The sequence below is a fragment of the Nyctereutes procyonoides genome, unplaced genomic scaffold (genome assembly GCF_905146905.1).
Source record: "Nyctereutes procyonoides isolate TBG_1078 unplaced genomic scaffold, NYPRO_anot_genome, whole genome shotgun sequence".
Lineage (NCBI taxonomy): Eukaryota > Metazoa > Chordata > Mammalia > Carnivora > Canidae > Nyctereutes > Nyctereutes procyonoides.
Genome location: NW_026575049.1, coordinates 21932656 through 21950511, shown reverse-complemented (window position 1 = coordinate 21950511; position 17856 = coordinate 21932656). Strand labels below are relative to the sequence as shown.

The 17856-nt window shown below is 55.2% G+C and overlaps 1 protein-coding gene across 3 annotated transcripts in view; it reads right to left on the bottom strand.

The window, feature by feature from the left end:
- Positions 1 to 8678: 8678 nt before the first annotated feature.
- Positions 8679 to 17856, bottom strand: part of PHF21B (PHD finger protein 21B) — an 81347-nt gene continuing 72169 nt past the window's right edge. For 2 of the 3 annotated variants that reach the window (XM_055329045.1, XM_055329046.1), the window contains exons 8-13: positions 16678 to 16732; positions 15711 to 15733; positions 13582 to 13740; positions 12068 to 12143; positions 11633 to 11736; positions 8679 to 9963 (exon numbers count right to left, since the gene is read on the bottom strand). In XM_055329045.1, the coding sequence (XP_055185020.1) occupies positions 9745 to 9963; positions 11633 to 11736; positions 12068 to 12143; positions 13582 to 13740; positions 15711 to 15733; positions 16678 to 16732 (636 nt within the window). In that variant the 3' untranslated portion in view covers positions 8679 to 9744. The remainder of the gene's footprint in view (positions 9964 to 11632; positions 11737 to 12067; positions 12144 to 13581; positions 13741 to 15710; positions 15734 to 16677; positions 16733 to 17856) is intronic. The other variant, XR_008664933.1, reaches the window with a different exon arrangement.

Here is a 17856-nt window from a genome sequence, read left to right as displayed (position 1 = left end):
ACAAAATAGACTTAATTCTTTCCAGGAACTTAAGTTGGTTTACTTTTTTTTTTTTAAGATTTTATTTATTTATTCATGAGAGACACAGAAAGAGAGAGAGACAGAGGCAGAGACAGAGGCAGAGGGAGAAGCAGGCTCCATACAGGGAGCCCAATGTGGGACTCGATCCCAGGACCCTAGGGTCATGCCCTGGGCTAAAGGCAGGTGCTAAACCGCTGAGCCACCCAGGGATCCCCAACCTGGTTTACTTTTATTTTTCCTTTTTTCAGGAAGTTTTCATTTCAACTCCAGTATAGTTAACATATGATATCATTTTAGTTTCAGGTGTACAATATAGTGACTCAACAATCTGTACATCACCCAGTGCCCATCATGATGAATGTATGCTTTAAATCCCCATCCCCGATTTCACCCAACCCCCTACCCACCTAAAACAGACTTCAAAAAGGTATTACTAGATCTAGATGACCTTTCTATAATGACAAAATGGTAATTTTATTTAGAAGACAGAGCTATCATAAATGGAAATGCATCTAATAATAGAACTTTAGGTACATGGAGGAAGAAAACCCACAACAGATTTAAGGGATAAACAGGCATTTCCATATTCGTAGTTGGAGATTTTGGCACCCTATCTCAGCAACTGAAAAGCCAGCTCAACAAAAAGTTATAAAGTAATAGATAATCTGAATAATGCTACCGATCACCTTGACCTAAATGATACTTATACAGTACTACACCCAAGAACAGAATACACATTCCTCTCATATGCTCATGATATGATCACCAATATAGACCAGAATCTGGAACATAAAATAAATTCCAGAGACACCTGGGTGGCTCAGCGGTTTGGCGCCTTACCCTACTGAGCCAATCTGATATACATGTATATCAAAATAACCCAATCAGTAGAAAGGATGAAATAATAACAGAAATAAAAAAGAAAGCAAAAAAATAGAGAAAATTAACAAAGCCAAAAAAGTTAGCGTGTTGAAAAGATAAATAAAAATTCAAGAACCCCTTGCTAGGCATTTAAAATAAATGAAACCCCAAATTAATGATGAAAGGCATTTATCACTTGGAGTCTGCAGCTAGTAATATAAGTAAAAATATTATGAACAGTTTTATGCCAAAAATTCAATATAGATGAGATGACAGATTCCTTGAATAATTCAACTTAACTGACACTGACAAAAAATGGAATATAGAATCTGAATGGCATTGTATATTAAATACATTGAAAATTTTCAATTACAAAAAAAATCTTCCCACAAATAAAACTCCTGGCCCAGATGTTTTCACTGGTGAATTCTAACAAATTTAAAGACGCTCTTTCAAAAAATAGAGAGTACTTTCCAACTTGTTTAATACCATAATTTGATGAAGACATTGCAAAGAAAAATATCTGTGGATCCATATCCCTCATAAACAAATACAAAAATACTTAGCAAATATTAGCATATCCAGTAAAACAATATGAAAGGATACTGCACAATGAGCAAGTAGAATTTACTTCAGGAATTCAAGGTTGGCTTAACATTTGAAGATTAATATAATTCAATATATTTACAGAAGAAAGGAGAAAGGTCACATGGTTTTAAATAAATGTTATAAGCACTTGACAGAATTTAATAATCATTTAGCATTTTTTATTATTATTTAATAATAAATTTATCGGTGTTCAATTTGCCAACATATAGAATAACACCCAGTGCTCATCCCGTCAAGTGCCCCCCTCAGTGTCCGCCACCCAGTCACCCCCACCCCCTGCCCTCCTCCCCTTCCACCACCCCTAGTTCGTTTCCCAGAGTTAGGAGCCTCTCATGTTCTGTCTCCCTTTCGGATATTTCCCACTCATCTTTTTCTCCTTTCCCCTTCATTCCCTTTCACTATTTTTTATATTCCCCAAATGAATGAGACCATATAATGTTTGTCCTTCTCCGATTGACTTACTTCACTCAGCATAATACCCTCCAGTTCCATCCACGTTGAAGCAAATGGTGGGTATTTGTCATTTCTAATGGCTGAGTAATATTCCATTGTATACATAGACCACATCTTCTTTATCCATTCATCTTTCGATGGACACCGAGGCTCCTTCCACAGTTTGGCTATTGTGGACATTGCTGCTAGAAACATCGGGGTGCAGGTGTCCCAGCATTTCACTGCATCTGTATCTTTGGGGTAAATCCCCAGCAGTGCAATTGCTGGGTCGTAGGGCAGGTCTATTTTTAACTCTTTGAGGAACCTCCACACAGTTTTCCAGAGTGGCTGCACCAGTTCACATTCCCACCAACAGTGCAGGAGGGTTCCCCTTTCTCCACATCCTCTCCAACATTTGTGGTTTCCCGTCTTGTTAATTTTCCCCATTCTCACTGTTGTGAGGTGGGATCTCATTGTGGTTTTGATTTGTATTTCCCTGATGGCGAGTGATGCAGAGCATTTTCTCATGTGCTTGTTGGCCATGTCTATGTCTTCCTCTGTGAGATTTCTGTTCATGTCTTTCGCCCATTTCATGATTGGATTGTTTGTTTCTTTGCTGTTGAGTTTAACAAGTTCTTTATAGATCTTGGAAACTAGCCCTTTATCTGATACGTCATTTGCAAGTATCTTCCCCCATTCTGTAGGTTGTCTTTTAGTTTTGTTGACTGTTTCTTTTGCTGTGCAAAAGCTTCTTATCTTGATAAAGTCCCAATAGTTCATTTTTGCTTTTGTTTCTCTTGCCTTCATGGTGTATCTTGCAGGAAGTTACTGTGGCCAAGTTCAGAAAGGGTGTTGCCTGTGTTCTCCTCTAGGATTTTGATGGAATCTTGTCTCACATTTAGATCTTTCATCCATTTTGAGTTTATCTTTGTGTATGGTGAAAGAGAGTGGTCTAGTTTCATTCTTCTGCATGTGGATGTCCAATTTTCCCAGCACCATTTATTGCAGAGACTGTCTTTCTTCCAGTGGATAGTCTTTCCTGCTTTGTCGAATACTAGTTGACCATAAAGTTGAGGGTCCACTTCTGGGTTCTCTGTTCTGTTCCATTGATCTATGTGTCTGTTTTTGTGCCAGTACCACACTGTCTTGATGACCACAGCTTTGTAGTACAACCTGAAATCTGGCATTGTGATGCCCCCAGCTATGGTTTTCTTTTTTAATATTCCCGTGGCTATTCGGGGTCTTTTCTGATTCCACACAAATCTTAAAATAATTTGTTCCAACTCTCTGAAGAAAGTCCATGGTATTTTGATAGGAAGTGCATTAAACGTGTAAATTGCCCTGGGTAGCATTGACATTTTCACAATATTAATTCTTCTAATTCATGAGCATGGAATATTTTTCCATCTCTTTGTGTCTTCCTCAATTTCTTTCAGAAGTGTTCTGTAGTTTTTAGGGCATAAATTCTTTGCCTCTTTGGTTAGGTTTATTCCTAGATATCTTATGCTTTTGGGTGCAATTGTAAATGGGATTGACTCCTTAATTTCTCTTTCTTCAGTCTCATTGTTAGTGTATTACAAATGCCACTGACTTCTGGGCATTGATTTTGTATCCTGCCACATTGCCAAATTGCTGTATGAGTTCTAAAAAGAATTCTCGGGCAGCCCCGGTGGCACAGCAGTTTAGCGCCACCTGCAGCCCAGGGTGTGATCCTGGAGACCCGGGATCGAGTTCCACATCGGGCTTCCTGCATGGAGCCTGCTTCTCCCTCTGCCTGTGTCTCTGCCTCTTTCTTGCTCTCTCTGAATGAATAAATAAATAAATCTTTAAAAAAAATAAAAAGAATTCTCTATTTTAGGAGTGGTGCAGAGAGAGAGAAACTGAGGCAGACTCCACACTGAGTGCAGAGCCCTACACAGGACTCGATCCTATGAATCTCAGACCACAACCTGAGCCTAGACTAAGAGCCAGATGCTTAGCCGACTGCACAATGGTGGAGGCATCTCTACCATTCATGATTTTTTTTAGAATGTAAGCACACACACACACACAAAAAAAAACAAACTAAGAACTACTTTTATCTACTAAATAATCTACTTAATGGTCAAACTATTGACACTAGTTCTTTGAAATCAGAAACACAGGGTTTCTTAGTCTCACTGCTTTCATTCAAATGATATTTGAGGTGCTGGCTATTGGAATAAGGCAAGAAAAAATAATAGGCTCGAAGATTGAAAAGCAGAGGAAAACCGTCTCTACAGATGACATAATTGTTTATTTCGAAAGCCGAATGGGGTCTACAAAACAGTTGCTGTGACTAATGGATTTAGCAAGGTTTCAGAATATAAGGTGTATCAGGGTTCCATCAGGGAAACAGAAACTACACAATAATTTGAAAAAGAAAAGTTTAGTATAAACATCAGTATAAGGACATCTGGGTGGCTTGGTGGTTGAGCATCTGCCTTCACCCCAGGGCGTGATCCTGGAGACCCCGGATCAAGTCCCACATCGGGCTCTCTGGCTGGGTGTTGGGGGTGGGTGCTGGGGCTCGCTGGGGGGAAGTGGCCAGTGGAAGTAACAGCCGCAGTCAGCACCTTCTGTGGCCTGGTGTGGGATCCTCCAGGGGTCCTGTACTGGGGAGAGGGACCCCATCCCACCCAGCAGGCAGGGGGTGAGGGCCACGTGAGCCACAGCTGCCTGAGGTTTGCTCTGTGGGTGGTCTCGCAATCTTCAGTCTCAGACTTCTCCCCAGGATGCGCATGGGTACCCCTGGGGGAGGCCCAGCCACATGCCAACATGTGGGGAGGTGAGGAGGGGCTGAGTTCCACGGGTGGGGAGGGGCTGGATTCCAGGCCTGGCTGGTGTGGTCAGTGGTTGGCTTGTGTTCCTCTGTCTGCCCCCTTGCACCAGGGCCTGGGTCACCACTTGCCTCTATCTGTCCCCTTGGCCCCGTGCGTGGTCACCTGCAGCCCCAGCCTGGCCAGGTGGCTAGGGCAGGAATGTGTGTGCACGCAGGCTGGAAGGGTGGCCTCCAGCTGTCTGCCTGTGCCCTGAGAGGTGACCAGGGGTCCAGCAGGCAGAGTAGCAGAGGTGCTGGGAACATGGGCACAGAGCCCACAGAGCCCAGGCTGACATCACCTGCTGGCTGCGTGACCTTGGAGTGCCCCTGCGGGTCCCTGTGCTCAGTCCCCTGGGAGGGGCTGTGACAGGCCAGAGTGGGTCCAGGGAAGGAGGCCGGCAGGGAGAGGCAGGCGCGGAGCCGGCTATTTGGCGGGATGGCACCATGGGGTCTCCACACTGTGGGCTGTGTGGGGGCAGGGGGGGCGGTGCTGAGGGCCCGGGCGGGGGCGAGGAGCAGAAGCCAGAGGGAAGCAGCTTCCAGACAACCCAAGGACAGGTCTCTTAGGGGCAAATCGTGTTCTCCAAAAAAGAGGTTGGGGTCCTACCCCCAGGCCCTGCACACGGAACCTTATCTGGAAACAGGGTGCCCGACTTTAAATGAAATCATCAGGCCGGTGCGGTGTCCTTGCCCTCGGGAAGGAGGGGGGAGACATACACACGGGGGCAGCCACAGGATGGGGAGGCAGAGGACCCCACAGTCTGCTGGCAATCCGCGGGGACAGAAGACGAGAGGACACAGGGAGAGGGCCACCCGCCAGCCAGGCCTCGCCTGAGGCCCCCGGAGGCTGGGAGGAGGCCTGCGACAGGCTCTGGCCCCCAGCCCCGGGGACACGGCCCAGCTGGCACCTTCCGCTGGCACAGAAGGCGTTTCTGTTGTTTACACCGTGTGGCCTGTGGTGCTTTGTCGTCACAGCTTCTAGAAACTCGGTGCCCCAGGGGGAGCCCTCTGGGAAACGGTGACTCCTTGTCACCGTAGCCTTGTGAGCCAAGAGCACCCAGGGGATGGCCACGCTGATGGCGGGTGCTGGGGACCACAGTGGCACGAGGCTGTGGTGGCACGTGGGCATGGGGTCCCCTCCGTGCTGGTGGTGGTGGCGGTGGTGCTGCTGCTACAGGAGGGACGACAGGTGTTCGTGCGCGTTGGGGGCCTGATGACCGAGCTGTCCCACGAGGGGCTTCCCCAGGAGGGAGGGAATTCCCATGTTTGGGAGCAGGGGCGGTGTGGGGGTGCGTCCAGGTTTGGAGGGAATTCCTGCCCTGTGTTGGGGTGCTGGACCCCCCTCTCCTGGTGCCAGCCTCTCTTGATGGGAGCAAGGCGGGCTGTCCTAGAATCCCTGCGGGATGGGAGGGCAAGGACATGGTGCAGCTGGATGCACCCCCTCTGCAGCCGCGGGGGCCCTGGCAGCCCTGCCTCTTCCCCGGCCTCAACGATCCCATTCCCGCCCCCTGACCCTCCCTGGCCGAGTGGACCTGGCAGCTGGGCTGGGAGCCGGGGAGCCGAGGGAGCAGGGCCCCGAACCACGAGGCAGGCTGCTCCAAGGCCGGCAGCTCTGTCCCAAAAGGCTCCCTCGTTTATTCCAGGAATATTTACTGAGCACCTGCTGGTCGGTGCCAGGCGCTCTGCTAGATGCTGGGAATCAGGAGCGAAACTGCCCAAGTTCCTGCCTTTGTGGAGCAGATGAAACCAAAACGGTGAATCACAGAAAGTTGCTGAGGTCTGAGGACTCCGACAACAGGGAAGGAGAGGAAGTGCCAGGTCTAATGAGGGTGGCTGGGGACAGCGGCACCGACAGGGGCTTGTGGTCAAGTTCCCAAGCAAGCGGGGAAGCCAGTCTGAGAGATGGTGGGGCGTGCCTGGTACAGACACAGCACGTGCTAAGGCCCTGTGGCAGGAGCATGCTGAGTGGGTTCCAGGTAGAACAAGGAGGCCGTGTGGCTGGAAGAGCGAGGGAAGTGGAGAGAGGCGGGAAGGGAAGCCAAAGGGGCCGAGAACGCAGTGACTGTGGCCTTAGACACTTGCTGCTGAGCCAGGTGAGTGGTGACAGCCGGGTTTTAGCAGAGGCACTGTCATGCTGGCCGCTGGGGTGGGGAGGAGCATGTGTTAAGGCCACGGCTGCGGTAGTTGAGGCCAGGTGGCAGCCTGAGACCACGGTGGTGCTGGCGATCCCCTCGGTAGCCAGGCAGGCTCAGCGTGCCCCCACCTGGATCTGCCACATGGGGTCACTACTGACCTTCCATCGGGCAGCTGCAGGGGGGTCATGGGGGAGGGGCCGCCTGGGCGGAAAGGACCCGGAAGGGAGGAACAGGGAGGCTGAGGGGAGCTTGAGCCCCCGGAGGAGCTGGCCGTGGGGCGCGTGCAGGGCATCGCTGGGCTCTAGGCGCCCCCACCCCAAGTGCTGTGATTCTGGGCCAACCTGGAAGCAGCCCAGGACGGTCAGGGACCCCCGCCCGCCCCTCCCGTGTCCCGGGGCTCCAGTGGGCTGGCCCCTAGCGTCAGACCCCCCCTTGGCCACACCCACGTGTCCAGAGGCGGGCTCCCCACCTGACGGGGCCGCGTGTAGGCCTCTGAAGCACCTGGAGCCAGGATGCAGGGGGTCTGGCGCCCCAGTTTGGCTGCTGTCCTGAAAGGCCAGGACTAAGCCCCAGGGTGGTTGTGGGGCCTCATGTGCAAAAAAATAAAGAATAATAAAAAAAAAAAGGTGCTTGTCAAGCAGGAATGAGTGAGGGAGCAGTGTCCACAGCGCACAGCGCCCGGCCTGGTGGGTTTCTGCTGCTGGGGACCATCCACGGGCTTGCAGCAGGTGCACCTGCCACCTTGGGCTGGCAGGTGGGGGGTGGGGGGTGGGGGAGTGAGGGGGGTGAGGGGGTAGGAGCAGCGGAGGGCACCCCTGAGCTCTCTCCTCCCTCCCTCCCAGGGGAGGGGCGGGACCTCACCCCCCCAAGTCCCACCTCCCCGCCCAGCGGACTCCCGGAGGCCCTCTCTGCTGAAGGCAAAGCAAGCCACACGTCTTTGAAATCATCAATCGAGTTTAATACATCGTACAGAAGGGAACTACATTGGCATATTTAAGACAAACACTTTTTTTTTTTTCCTATCCTCACTATCCACTGGACGGTCCTCCTTGGTCCCAAACACTAAAGTCTCAAGACACGTCGGCAGCTAGCCCTCCCGGGTCCAACCTTTCATAGCCTCCCTTTACATTTTTTTTTTTTAATTTAATTGAGTCCATCCAAGAAAAACAAACCAACGAAAAGGAACCTGAAGACATTTACATCGCAAGCCACGCGGTAATGCATAATCGGCATCTAGAGTAACCAATATAGAAGACGTGTGTCTCACAGTTCACTTTGTTCATCAATAAAAGAATATAAAAATCTTGTTCAACCCAGTGGTAAGTGTATTAAAATAGATCTGTATCGTACAGCACAGTTTCTCCCGGAGTCGAGAAGATGACAGGAGGGACCATGGCAGTCTGCGGGATACTGGCCAACCTCCCTGCTCTGCACCTGTCTGCGTGTGTGCGCGTGCGTGTGTGCGTGTGTCTGGGGCCGCGCATGCACACGCGCACGTGTGTTTAATGCAATTCGGCACCGTGTGATAGGCTGGGGTGGGAGCCTGGTGGCTTCCGGATGCTTGTCCCGTTGTGCTATGTCCCCTTGGGACTGGAGGAGCTGGTGGCGTGCATCCCACCCCGGGGACGCGGGAGCCCTTGTTACGACGACGCGTGTGCGCCCTCCGCTCTCACTCACTTGAGACCACAAGAGCAGGGACTCCCGAGTCTCCGAAGGCCAAACCCCCCCCAATCCGAGGCCACAGCCCCCTCTCCCTCCCCGCCCTCACCCCCTCATCTGAAAGAACCCTCTGGATCTCTCCAGTGTGGCAGGTCCCCCAGGAGGGGTTTTCGCATTCGTACCTTGCAGCAGAGGCTACTGGAAGCAGGAAAAGAAGTCGGCAAGCGTCCCCCCTCCCTCCCCTTCACATTAAATATCTTACAATAAAAACGCCATACAAAAATGTAAAGTTATTTTTTGGCATAGTGTCTGTACTGGCAAGAAAAGAGGAATGGAATACTTTAGCGGCTCTTCGAAAGGAGAAAAGAAAAGGCTTCGGTCGTTAAGTTGAAGGATTCAACCCCGAATAGAAAAACCTGCCAGACGCCTCCCCTGCAGGCCCGCAGCTCCATTCTGCCCCAAAAACTCCATGAGAAAAATACACCGGTGGCAAAGCGAGTCCAGAACGTGAGCCAAGGGAAGGAGGCGCGCGGTGCGGGCGCTCCGAGGACTCGGGGGCGGGGGGCACGTGGAGGCCCTGGCAGGTGGATGCTGGGTCCCTCCCCTGAGGGACCCGCCTCGCAGTTTCTTTCAAGTTCAACAGCTGTGACTCTTAATGCTAATAATACTGACAGACGGGGCCGCGTTCCGGGAAGGCGCTGGAGCGCCCCGGCCTCGAGCCCCAGGGCCCCCGGGTGGGAGGGGCGCCGAGTCCTACCTAGTTTGCTACCCACTGCTCGTCCCAACTACCCCTACTACTCAGCTAGGTCTTCGGGTTCCCGGCTCCCCTCCCAGCCTCCGCCCTGCTCTCTCCTGGGAGCAGCAGGGGGCCGAGGACACAGCTGTGCCTGGGAGCCAGAGGCCCGGGCAGCCCCCCAACAGCCGGGGGGCTGACTGTGCGCCCGGCCGTCACACGCCCACCTGGCTTCCTGGTGTCCCGTCCGGACGTGGAGGGCAGGACTCCATCCCCACCCGTCCTGGCTCTAGGACTTCCGCCCAGTTCCTTCTCCCTTCTTTCCTGTCTCTCTCGGTCTGGTTTTATTTTTGTCTGAAATTCATAGTGTTTATGAATTAAGGCGGACAGAACCCTCAGACCTGGTGAGCGGGGTCCCAGGAACCTTCCGTGGGTGTGAAGCTGGTCCCGCGGGGTCAGTTGTGCCCCTGGGGATGCTGGAGGGCAGAGTGCATGGCTGCTGCTGGGGGTTTGGTCCAGGGCCCGGCCAGCAGCGGGGCAGGGCTGGTGGTCGTCATGGTGACCTGGAGCATCTGCTCGCCCTGGATCAGTCTCAGGAGGGCCCGCAGGCGGTCCAAGGATGACTGGGTGCCCCTCTGCCGGGCCAGCAGGCTTGTCTTAAGCTCTAGGCATTTCTGTCGGGAGGAGACAGGGGTGGGGGGGCGTCTCAGAAACCCACCGTGCAGGCATCCTGGGGCTGCCACCCTCTCAGCCCCCTCTCCCAATGCCCCTCCCCTCTTTTGGGCAGAGGCCTGAGAGGAACCAGCCCGAGGGCCTTAACGAAAACCAGGCAGCCACAAAAAATGGAATTGCTGCCAGACACACAGAAGTTTGTTTTAGAAATTAGGCCTAGAAACAGAGGGCTTGGGCAGGAATGCGGAACATTCTTCCTCGTAGAAATCAGGCCTACAGGGACACCCAGGTGGCTCCGTGGGTGAGCGTCTGCCTTCGGCTCAGGGCGTGAGCCCGTGGTCCCAGGATCGAGTCCTGCATCGGGCTCCCTGCATGGAGCCTGCTTCTCCCCTGCCTCTGCCTCTGTCTCTCTCTCTGTATCTCTCGTGAACAAATAAATAAATTTAAAAAAAAAATCAGGCCTACAAATGGCAGGCCTGGGCAGGAGTGCAGAACATTCTTCCTCGTGGCTATGCTGCTACCTCATTGACCAGGTCATTCCTCCTCCAGCTGGAGGAAGCCGGGAGCCAGCTCTCCTGCCTGCTGTGCTCTTGTCTTTTGGTTGGCTTTGTACACATCGTGGCAGTGCATGTAAGCAGTCGGGACGGTGACCTACACTGGAGTGCAGGCCACTTGCTGCTCAGGGAAATCACTTAACTCCCTGGGACTCCATCCCTACTCCGAGACGGGAATAATCACAGAGCCTTCTCTTGGGTTATTCAGAGGATTAAGTGAGATGGTATGTTTAAAGAGCTTCACTACAGCCCGGCATTGCCCTTACCATCACCATTACCACCACCCTCACCACCATCACCATCACCACCACCATCACCACTATCATCACACCATCATGACCATCATGGCCATTATCACTACCATCACCACCATCACCGATACCATCATCACCAACATCACCACCACCATCACCATCACCGTCACCACCACCATCATCACCACCATCACCACTATCATCACACCATCATGACCATCATGGCCATCATCACTACCATCACCACCATCACCGATACCATCATCACCAACATCACCACCACCGTCACTGTCACCGTCACCACCACCATCACCACTACTATCACACCATCATGACCATCAACATTGGCACCATCATTACCACCACCATCACCACCATCATCATCACCACCATCATCACACCATCATGATCATTACCACCGGCACCATCATCACCACCACCATCACTGCCACTAACATCATCACCATTACCACCATCATCACACCATCATGACCATCACCACCACCACCATCATGACCAGCACCACCGGCACCATCATGACCATGACCATCACCACCACCACCACCACCACCACCACCACACTACAGAAGAGAAATCATGTTCACTTTACACAAAAAGAAATTGTGTTTCAGAGACACGGCTTTGCCAAAGACGAAGAGCTAAGTAGGAGCAGAGATAGGTGCTCAGTTGCTTGGTAACTATCTCTTGAATAGATCACAGAGCTGCATTCTCCACCTCCTGACTCTCAGAGATGTTGGTGAGTCTGTCTTCTCCTGGGGCCTCAGTGACAGGACAGTGAAGCTCTGGATCTACATCTTGGGGCTCTGAGTGCCCCAGCCTCCTCCCCCCCACTCCCAGCTCACCTTCACGGCCGAGGCCAGGCGCCGGTCCCGCTCCTCCAGCTGCTGGTGCTCGCTCTGTAGCTCACTGCCTCTCTGTAGCAGCTTCTGCTTCTCCTCTTCCTTGACTGGCAAAGAGAAGGCCAGGTAAGCAAGCAAGGTAAGCAAAAAGGCTGGCCCGTGGGTGACTGGGAAAAGCAGAAAGAACCCGAGGTCTACGCCTCCAGGCCATCCTGTCCATGTCCTCCTGCAGAAGCCAGTGGCCCTGGCTGCATACACAAGGGACCGGAAATGACATTCTCCACAGCCCCTGCCCTACACACAGGACCAGTCACGGGGTCCCTCTTTGCAGAGCTCTGGCTAGGTGCAGCTTCAGACAGGCCCAGAGTGAGTCCAGAGGATGGGGTTGGGGTTGGGAGAAGGGAGTAGGTGCTTTTCCACATCCCAAGGCTGTCTTACCCGTCTTGTGGGTGACGTACGAGTGCACAATGGCCAGCATCCCGGTCCAGGGCACACCATCGTCTTTCTTTAAGGCCTAGAGGGCGGATGGGGAGATGAACAAGCAGGCAGGCCAGAGCAACCCCAGGGGGAGGCCCAGGCTCTCTGAGCTCTAGGGTCCTCAACTGTGAAGGGATGGGGCCACCCCTGCGTTGTGGGCTGCCTCACAGGAACCTGCTTCTACCCAGGGCTCCGAAAAAAGTACTGGTTGGAGGAGGGTCCATTCCTTCTTGACTGAGTGCATACATGAATGACCGCCTGTCTTCTTCCCTTGTCCTGGGGACCTGAGGGCAGCCCCAGGCACGCCAGGGCCAAACCGAGGGCCCAGGGAGGCCCCACCATCGTGCTGAAGTGGGGAAGGGAATCTTGTTCCGTCTTCCCTCAAAGAGCTGTGACCCCCAGGGCAGTCACAGTACAGGGGCTGGTGGCCCCCACAGGAGACTGTGACATACAGCCCACTGTACCCAACCTCTCCCTAGGTCCCCGGGATGATGCGAACCCACGAGAATCAGTGTTTTCTGAAATTAAGATGATTTCTCTATGATTTTTATGAGTAATACATATACATTATACGGTGAAACATCTTTCACCAAAAAAAAAAAAAAAAAAGCACTGCTACTTCCCAAACTGAGTCTAACACTTGGAAGATGTGTGTCCCCTGGTGTTTTTTTATTCAACCTGAAGCTTTTCTTGGAGAGCCGATAATTAAACTATACAACCACTATAAAGCCTGGTGTTTTCATTTAAAAAAACAACTTAGTTCCATATAAAGAACAAATCCCAAAGAATCACAAAATCTTGGCCAAGATCATTTTCAATGTCCACATATCGCACTCGGTGCACACGCTGGAATTTATTTCACGGTCTCCTAAGTGCTGCGAGGTAGCTGTATATGTTCCTGTATAAATAAGGGACAGGAGGCTTCTTCGTACACAGAGTTTTAGAGTTTTATCCGCATTTGGATTATTCGAGACTACATTCCCCAAAGCTAGATTCTGCACTGACAAGGTACACAGGTTTCTAAGGCTCCTGATAAAATCCTACAACGTGAAGAGCGTCTGCCTCCCCGCATCATCACCAGAAGGGAGGGTTACTGTTTTCTCAAACTGGCTCGGTTTTGTGTGTTGGCAGGGAGATGGAACACGTCAGGCATCATGGTTTTTGCGGTTTGCGATGTTAGTCCAGGTCTCCCCAGGGGGCCTTTGGGGTTCAGAGGTGGTCGGTGGGTCAGAGCTGTAGAGGGACCTCTGCTCAGTCACGGCCCGTGGGCCTCAGCTGGCTGTGTCTAGATGGCCACAAGGGGGGCGCTGCTGAAACCCTACAGTGCCCGGGCCAGCCCAGCAGACCATCCAGACTCTGAAATGAGGTTTGGGCTGCCCCCCGAGCTGTGTCGGGGGCGGGGGGTCCCTTGGGGCAGGGAGAGAGTCAGGGTGCGGGGGGGAGGGCCCACTGCCCGGCAGCACGGCCTCCCCTACCTTCTGCTGGCACTTGGGGCACAGCCACACGCCCTTGGGCGCTGTCTTGAGGGGCGGGTCCAGGCAGCCCAGGTGGTAGGCACCCGGGCAGGTGCCGCAGGGCTGCAGGTCGGACCCTCGCTTGCACGCGGCGCAGTGCTCATCGTGGGTGATCTCACTCTGAAAGAGAAGGGAGGGCGGGAGACGGGTCGGCAGGCCCGGGAGGGAGCGGGGGCCCCCCCAGGCAGCTGTCACCCCGACTTGCTCGTGCCCCGCTGTTTCTCAGCAGCTCTGGGAGAGGGAGGGATGAACCCAGGAACCAGGGGGACGAGCAGCTGCCTGGCAGGTGGACTCGGGGGCACCACCTGGGCCATGTTCACCAGGGCCGGGGTGTGGCCCGGCTGAGACTGGGACACGGGGTGTGGGTGGTGGCCTAGGAAACAGGTCCTAGGAAACAGGTCCCCCGGGGCCCCCATGGGGCCACATCCCAGCGGGGCCCCTGGCCAGTGCCCCCAAAGCCTCCCTCTACACGCTCTTCAGGTGCACACGACCTTGGGAAGCCCAGGGTCACGGTCCTCTCCCATCCTCCTGACGGCACCTTGGTCTAACCGGGCATCTCCCAACACCCCAGTGGGTCACTGCGCTCCTCTGAAGCCACGGCTGCAATGTGGGCTAATGACACCTGCCCCACAGCATGCCGGGAAGATGAACAGTGCAGGGTACACGAAGCACAATCCGTGAAGGATCCAGGCAAGGAGGAGCTGATTCTTTCCACAGGATAAAGGAACCTCAAATGTCCCTTGTACGGTCACCCACCCCTTTGTTTGCTCAGCTCCTACTTGCACACCTGCAGGGACGGGGAGCTCACTACCTTCCAGCCAGCCTGCTGCACTGTGGATAGCCCTGACTGGGAGACAGAGGAGCCTCTCATAACCCCTTGCCCCCCCCGGCCTGCAAGCTCTGAGCAGTTTCCCACCACCCACGAGAACACCTTCTCCAGGTGCGTGATGTCTGTCCTCCACCCGCGTGTCAGCAGCATCCTCTGACGTCAGAGTGGTGAAGGGCCAGAGGGTTCCCATCCGGAATGACCCAGGCCACAAGGACGGTGGACCCCAAGCCACCCCTGGCGGAGGGGGCCACAGCCCAAGATGAGGCCTAAGAGACCTGCGGTCACCTCCCATGTCAGTGCAAGAGCCCAGGGAGGGTGAGCCACTGGCCTGGGGTTGCTCAGAGAGCTGGGGGCGGGAGCACGACCAGCATCGGGGGCTCCCGCCTCGAAGCCGATGCCCCTCTGGGACTGGGGTCTGCGGAAGTGGGACTCTGCTCGAGGCACGTCCTGCGCCCGTGTGGCTTGGGTGACTTGCGTGCAGGTGACCGGGGGCAAGCGTGGGGGCCACCAAAACCGACCTGTGACACTACACGGTTCTGGTGGCAGAAAGCACAGTGTAACCGGAGTTTATGTCCAGCTCCAGCTGCTGCTTGGGGGCCTGGCCATTATGGGCGTGCGGGGGCTAGAAGGTGCTTTTAGAATTAGATCCAAAACTTTTTTGAAAAATGAGGTCACGAGGCGCCCGGGGGCTCAGTCGGTGAAGCGTCTCCCTCCAGCTCAGGGTCCTGGGGTCGAGCCCCATGTCGGGCTCCCTGCTCAGTACAGGGTCTGCTTCTCCCTCTGCCTCTGCCTCCCTCACCCCCACTTGCACGCTCTTTCTCACTTGCTCAAATAAATACACAAAATCCTAAAAACTGAGGTCACGACCAGCCCATGTCCTGGGAAGGAGGTGGCCGGCGTCGTATAGGATCCCAGAAATGCAATCCTGGGGGGTGAGACCCTGAGGATTACTAGGTCTGACCCTCACCAGGTGGGCAACAGGGCCTGAGACAGCCAGCTCCGCCTGGGCTCCCACAGCAGAGCTCGGCTGCCAGCGCCTCCTCCTGCGCCTTGGCTCCCGGGTCCCTGCATCCCCAGGAGTGTGGAGAGAGCTCATGCTTGACCCCGTGGGCTGGGCCCGTGGGGATGCCCAGCCCTGCCTGGCAGACTGCGCCACGGAGCCCGAAGGCCCTCTGCTCGCCCCGCCCCTGCCAGGAGCACCAGTACCTGCACCATGGAGAGCACACCCCGCCCCCCAGGTGTGCAGGGAGGCGGCACCTACCTTCCAGCAGGGGTCCTCATTGGCTAGCACGGGGAAGAAGGGCGGAGAACACGTTAGTGGGCGCTGGAGGAGCACCAACCAGGAGTGGAGGCCACGAGGCCCATGTGGCAGGGGTTCCCACCCGGGGCATGACAGGAGCATCACAGGCTCTGGGATACCTGGTCCTCACCAGGGCATCACAGGAGCATCACAGGCCCCCGGACACCCTGTTCTCACCAGGGGCATCATGGGAGCATCACAGGCCCCAGGACACCCTGTTCCCACCTGGGGCATCATGGGCATCACTGGCCCCGGGACACCCTGTTCCCACCCGGGGCATCACGGGAGCATCACAGGCCCCGGGACACCCTGTACTCACCAGGAGCAAGATGGGAGCATCATAGGCCCCCGGACACCCTTTTCTCACCAGGGGCATCATGGGAGGAGGGATCTCTGCCCTGGTCATGGCCAGGACCCACCGTGGCACAGCAGGGAGCTGCCCAGAGAGGTATCATTCTAGGATTTCTCAGAGAAACTTATTTTCGACTGTGGTTTTTGTTTCTGTTTTGTCTGTAACCCAGTTCCAGTAAGTGAGGCCAAACCACTCAAAACAATGATCGCACGAAGCAAACGGTCTTCCTTGCTGTCACTGGGTCAGAGCTGTCCGCGGGTTACACCGCCCAATGGGAAGGACGGAAATGCTGGGCAGGTGACAACGTGCTGTCACGTTCAGCCCTCGTGTCGCTGTCCCAGCTCTGAGCCCCGGCTCTGACACCTGCCACACGGAGCATCCTCCCCAGAGGAGATGTCGGGGCAAAGGAGGCCGTGGGGGCTGGGAGGCACCGTCCCCCAGAAAGCAACTCCGTCCCCGCCGTGGCCGGGCCAGGCCAGCCGCACGCAGGCCGGGAGCAGAGGGCCACCCAGGCCGACCCAGCCCCGGGCCCCAGAGCAGCCCTGGCCGCAGAAGCCACGGCCCCGTGGCGCTTACCTCTCGCTGTGAGGAACAGGGGGGTGTTGAGATAGTTGGACGCCAGCCGTTTCCTCTGCAAGGGACCAGAAGCAAAACAAAGCCAAGTCACGTAGAGCCCTCCTTGGCCACACGGCTCCTGCCCAAGGCGCCCCCGGGACAGGCCCCCACCCAGGGGACGCAGGGCAGGGGGGTGGCTGGGAGTCAGCACCCAGCCTCCCCCGAGGGAGGCTTGGGATCCACCGCTGCCCCCCACCCTGTGGGTACGTCCGCCTCCCTCAAGAAGGACGCGTCAGAGACCCCAGATCAGGTTTCTGGTACATTCTAAAAAGGGGCTTGAGGCACAGCCCAGCCTGTCAGACCACAGCTGGGCATGGCTGTGCTGGGGCGGGAAGACGGATGACTGACTACGCCCGCCTCTCTCGGGGCGGCCGGGCCGCTCTGGGGCCTATGTCGTGTCCAGGGCGAAGGGTCACGGCTGTGGGCGGACTCTGGACTCGTGCATCAGATCATCCGGGCCTGGCCCCAGGCTTTGGACCCCAGGGTGTGGCTCTGCGCCCAGAGCGCCGGGTGGTTTCAGCAGCGAGCACGCAGAGGGCACCGGGCCCTGTCGTTGGTGACATTCTTACAGAAGGGCCACGGTGCTGGGGACACCCGTCTCGGGGACCAGGCATACCCAGGAAACCGAGCAGGAAGGTCTCGGGTATCGGGATGGACACTTCGGGCGTGTTCTCTGCTGGGGAAGCTATAAGCAGAGGGAGGGGGTGGCTGGCATGGGGGGTGGGGGCTCCCCGAACCCGGGTGATCACCGCGCCGGGTGAGATCCCTCTGTCCCTGCAGAGTTCATGAGCCACGGACTTGGGACAACGGTGCAGACTGGTCACCGCCAGGGGAGGCGAGGGCAGCGGCCCCCTGAGCCTCCTGCAGGCCCCTGGGGACACGGCTCGACTGCAGAGAGCTGCCCCACGCGTCGGACCTCACGGCCCTAAAAAGAAACTGCTTCCGTGCTGGGGGACGATTCTGGGGTGCTCCCTGGCATCTGTGACAGGCGCCAGGCCTGATCATCGGGGCAACGCTTCCGGAAGCCGGCCGCACCCCGCACCCGAGCCACGCTCCCCCCTGCAGCCTGAGTGAGGAACGCAAGGACGTGCGGGTGTCCCGTGTCCGTTCCCCGATGTTATTTGCCATCACGCCCTGAAC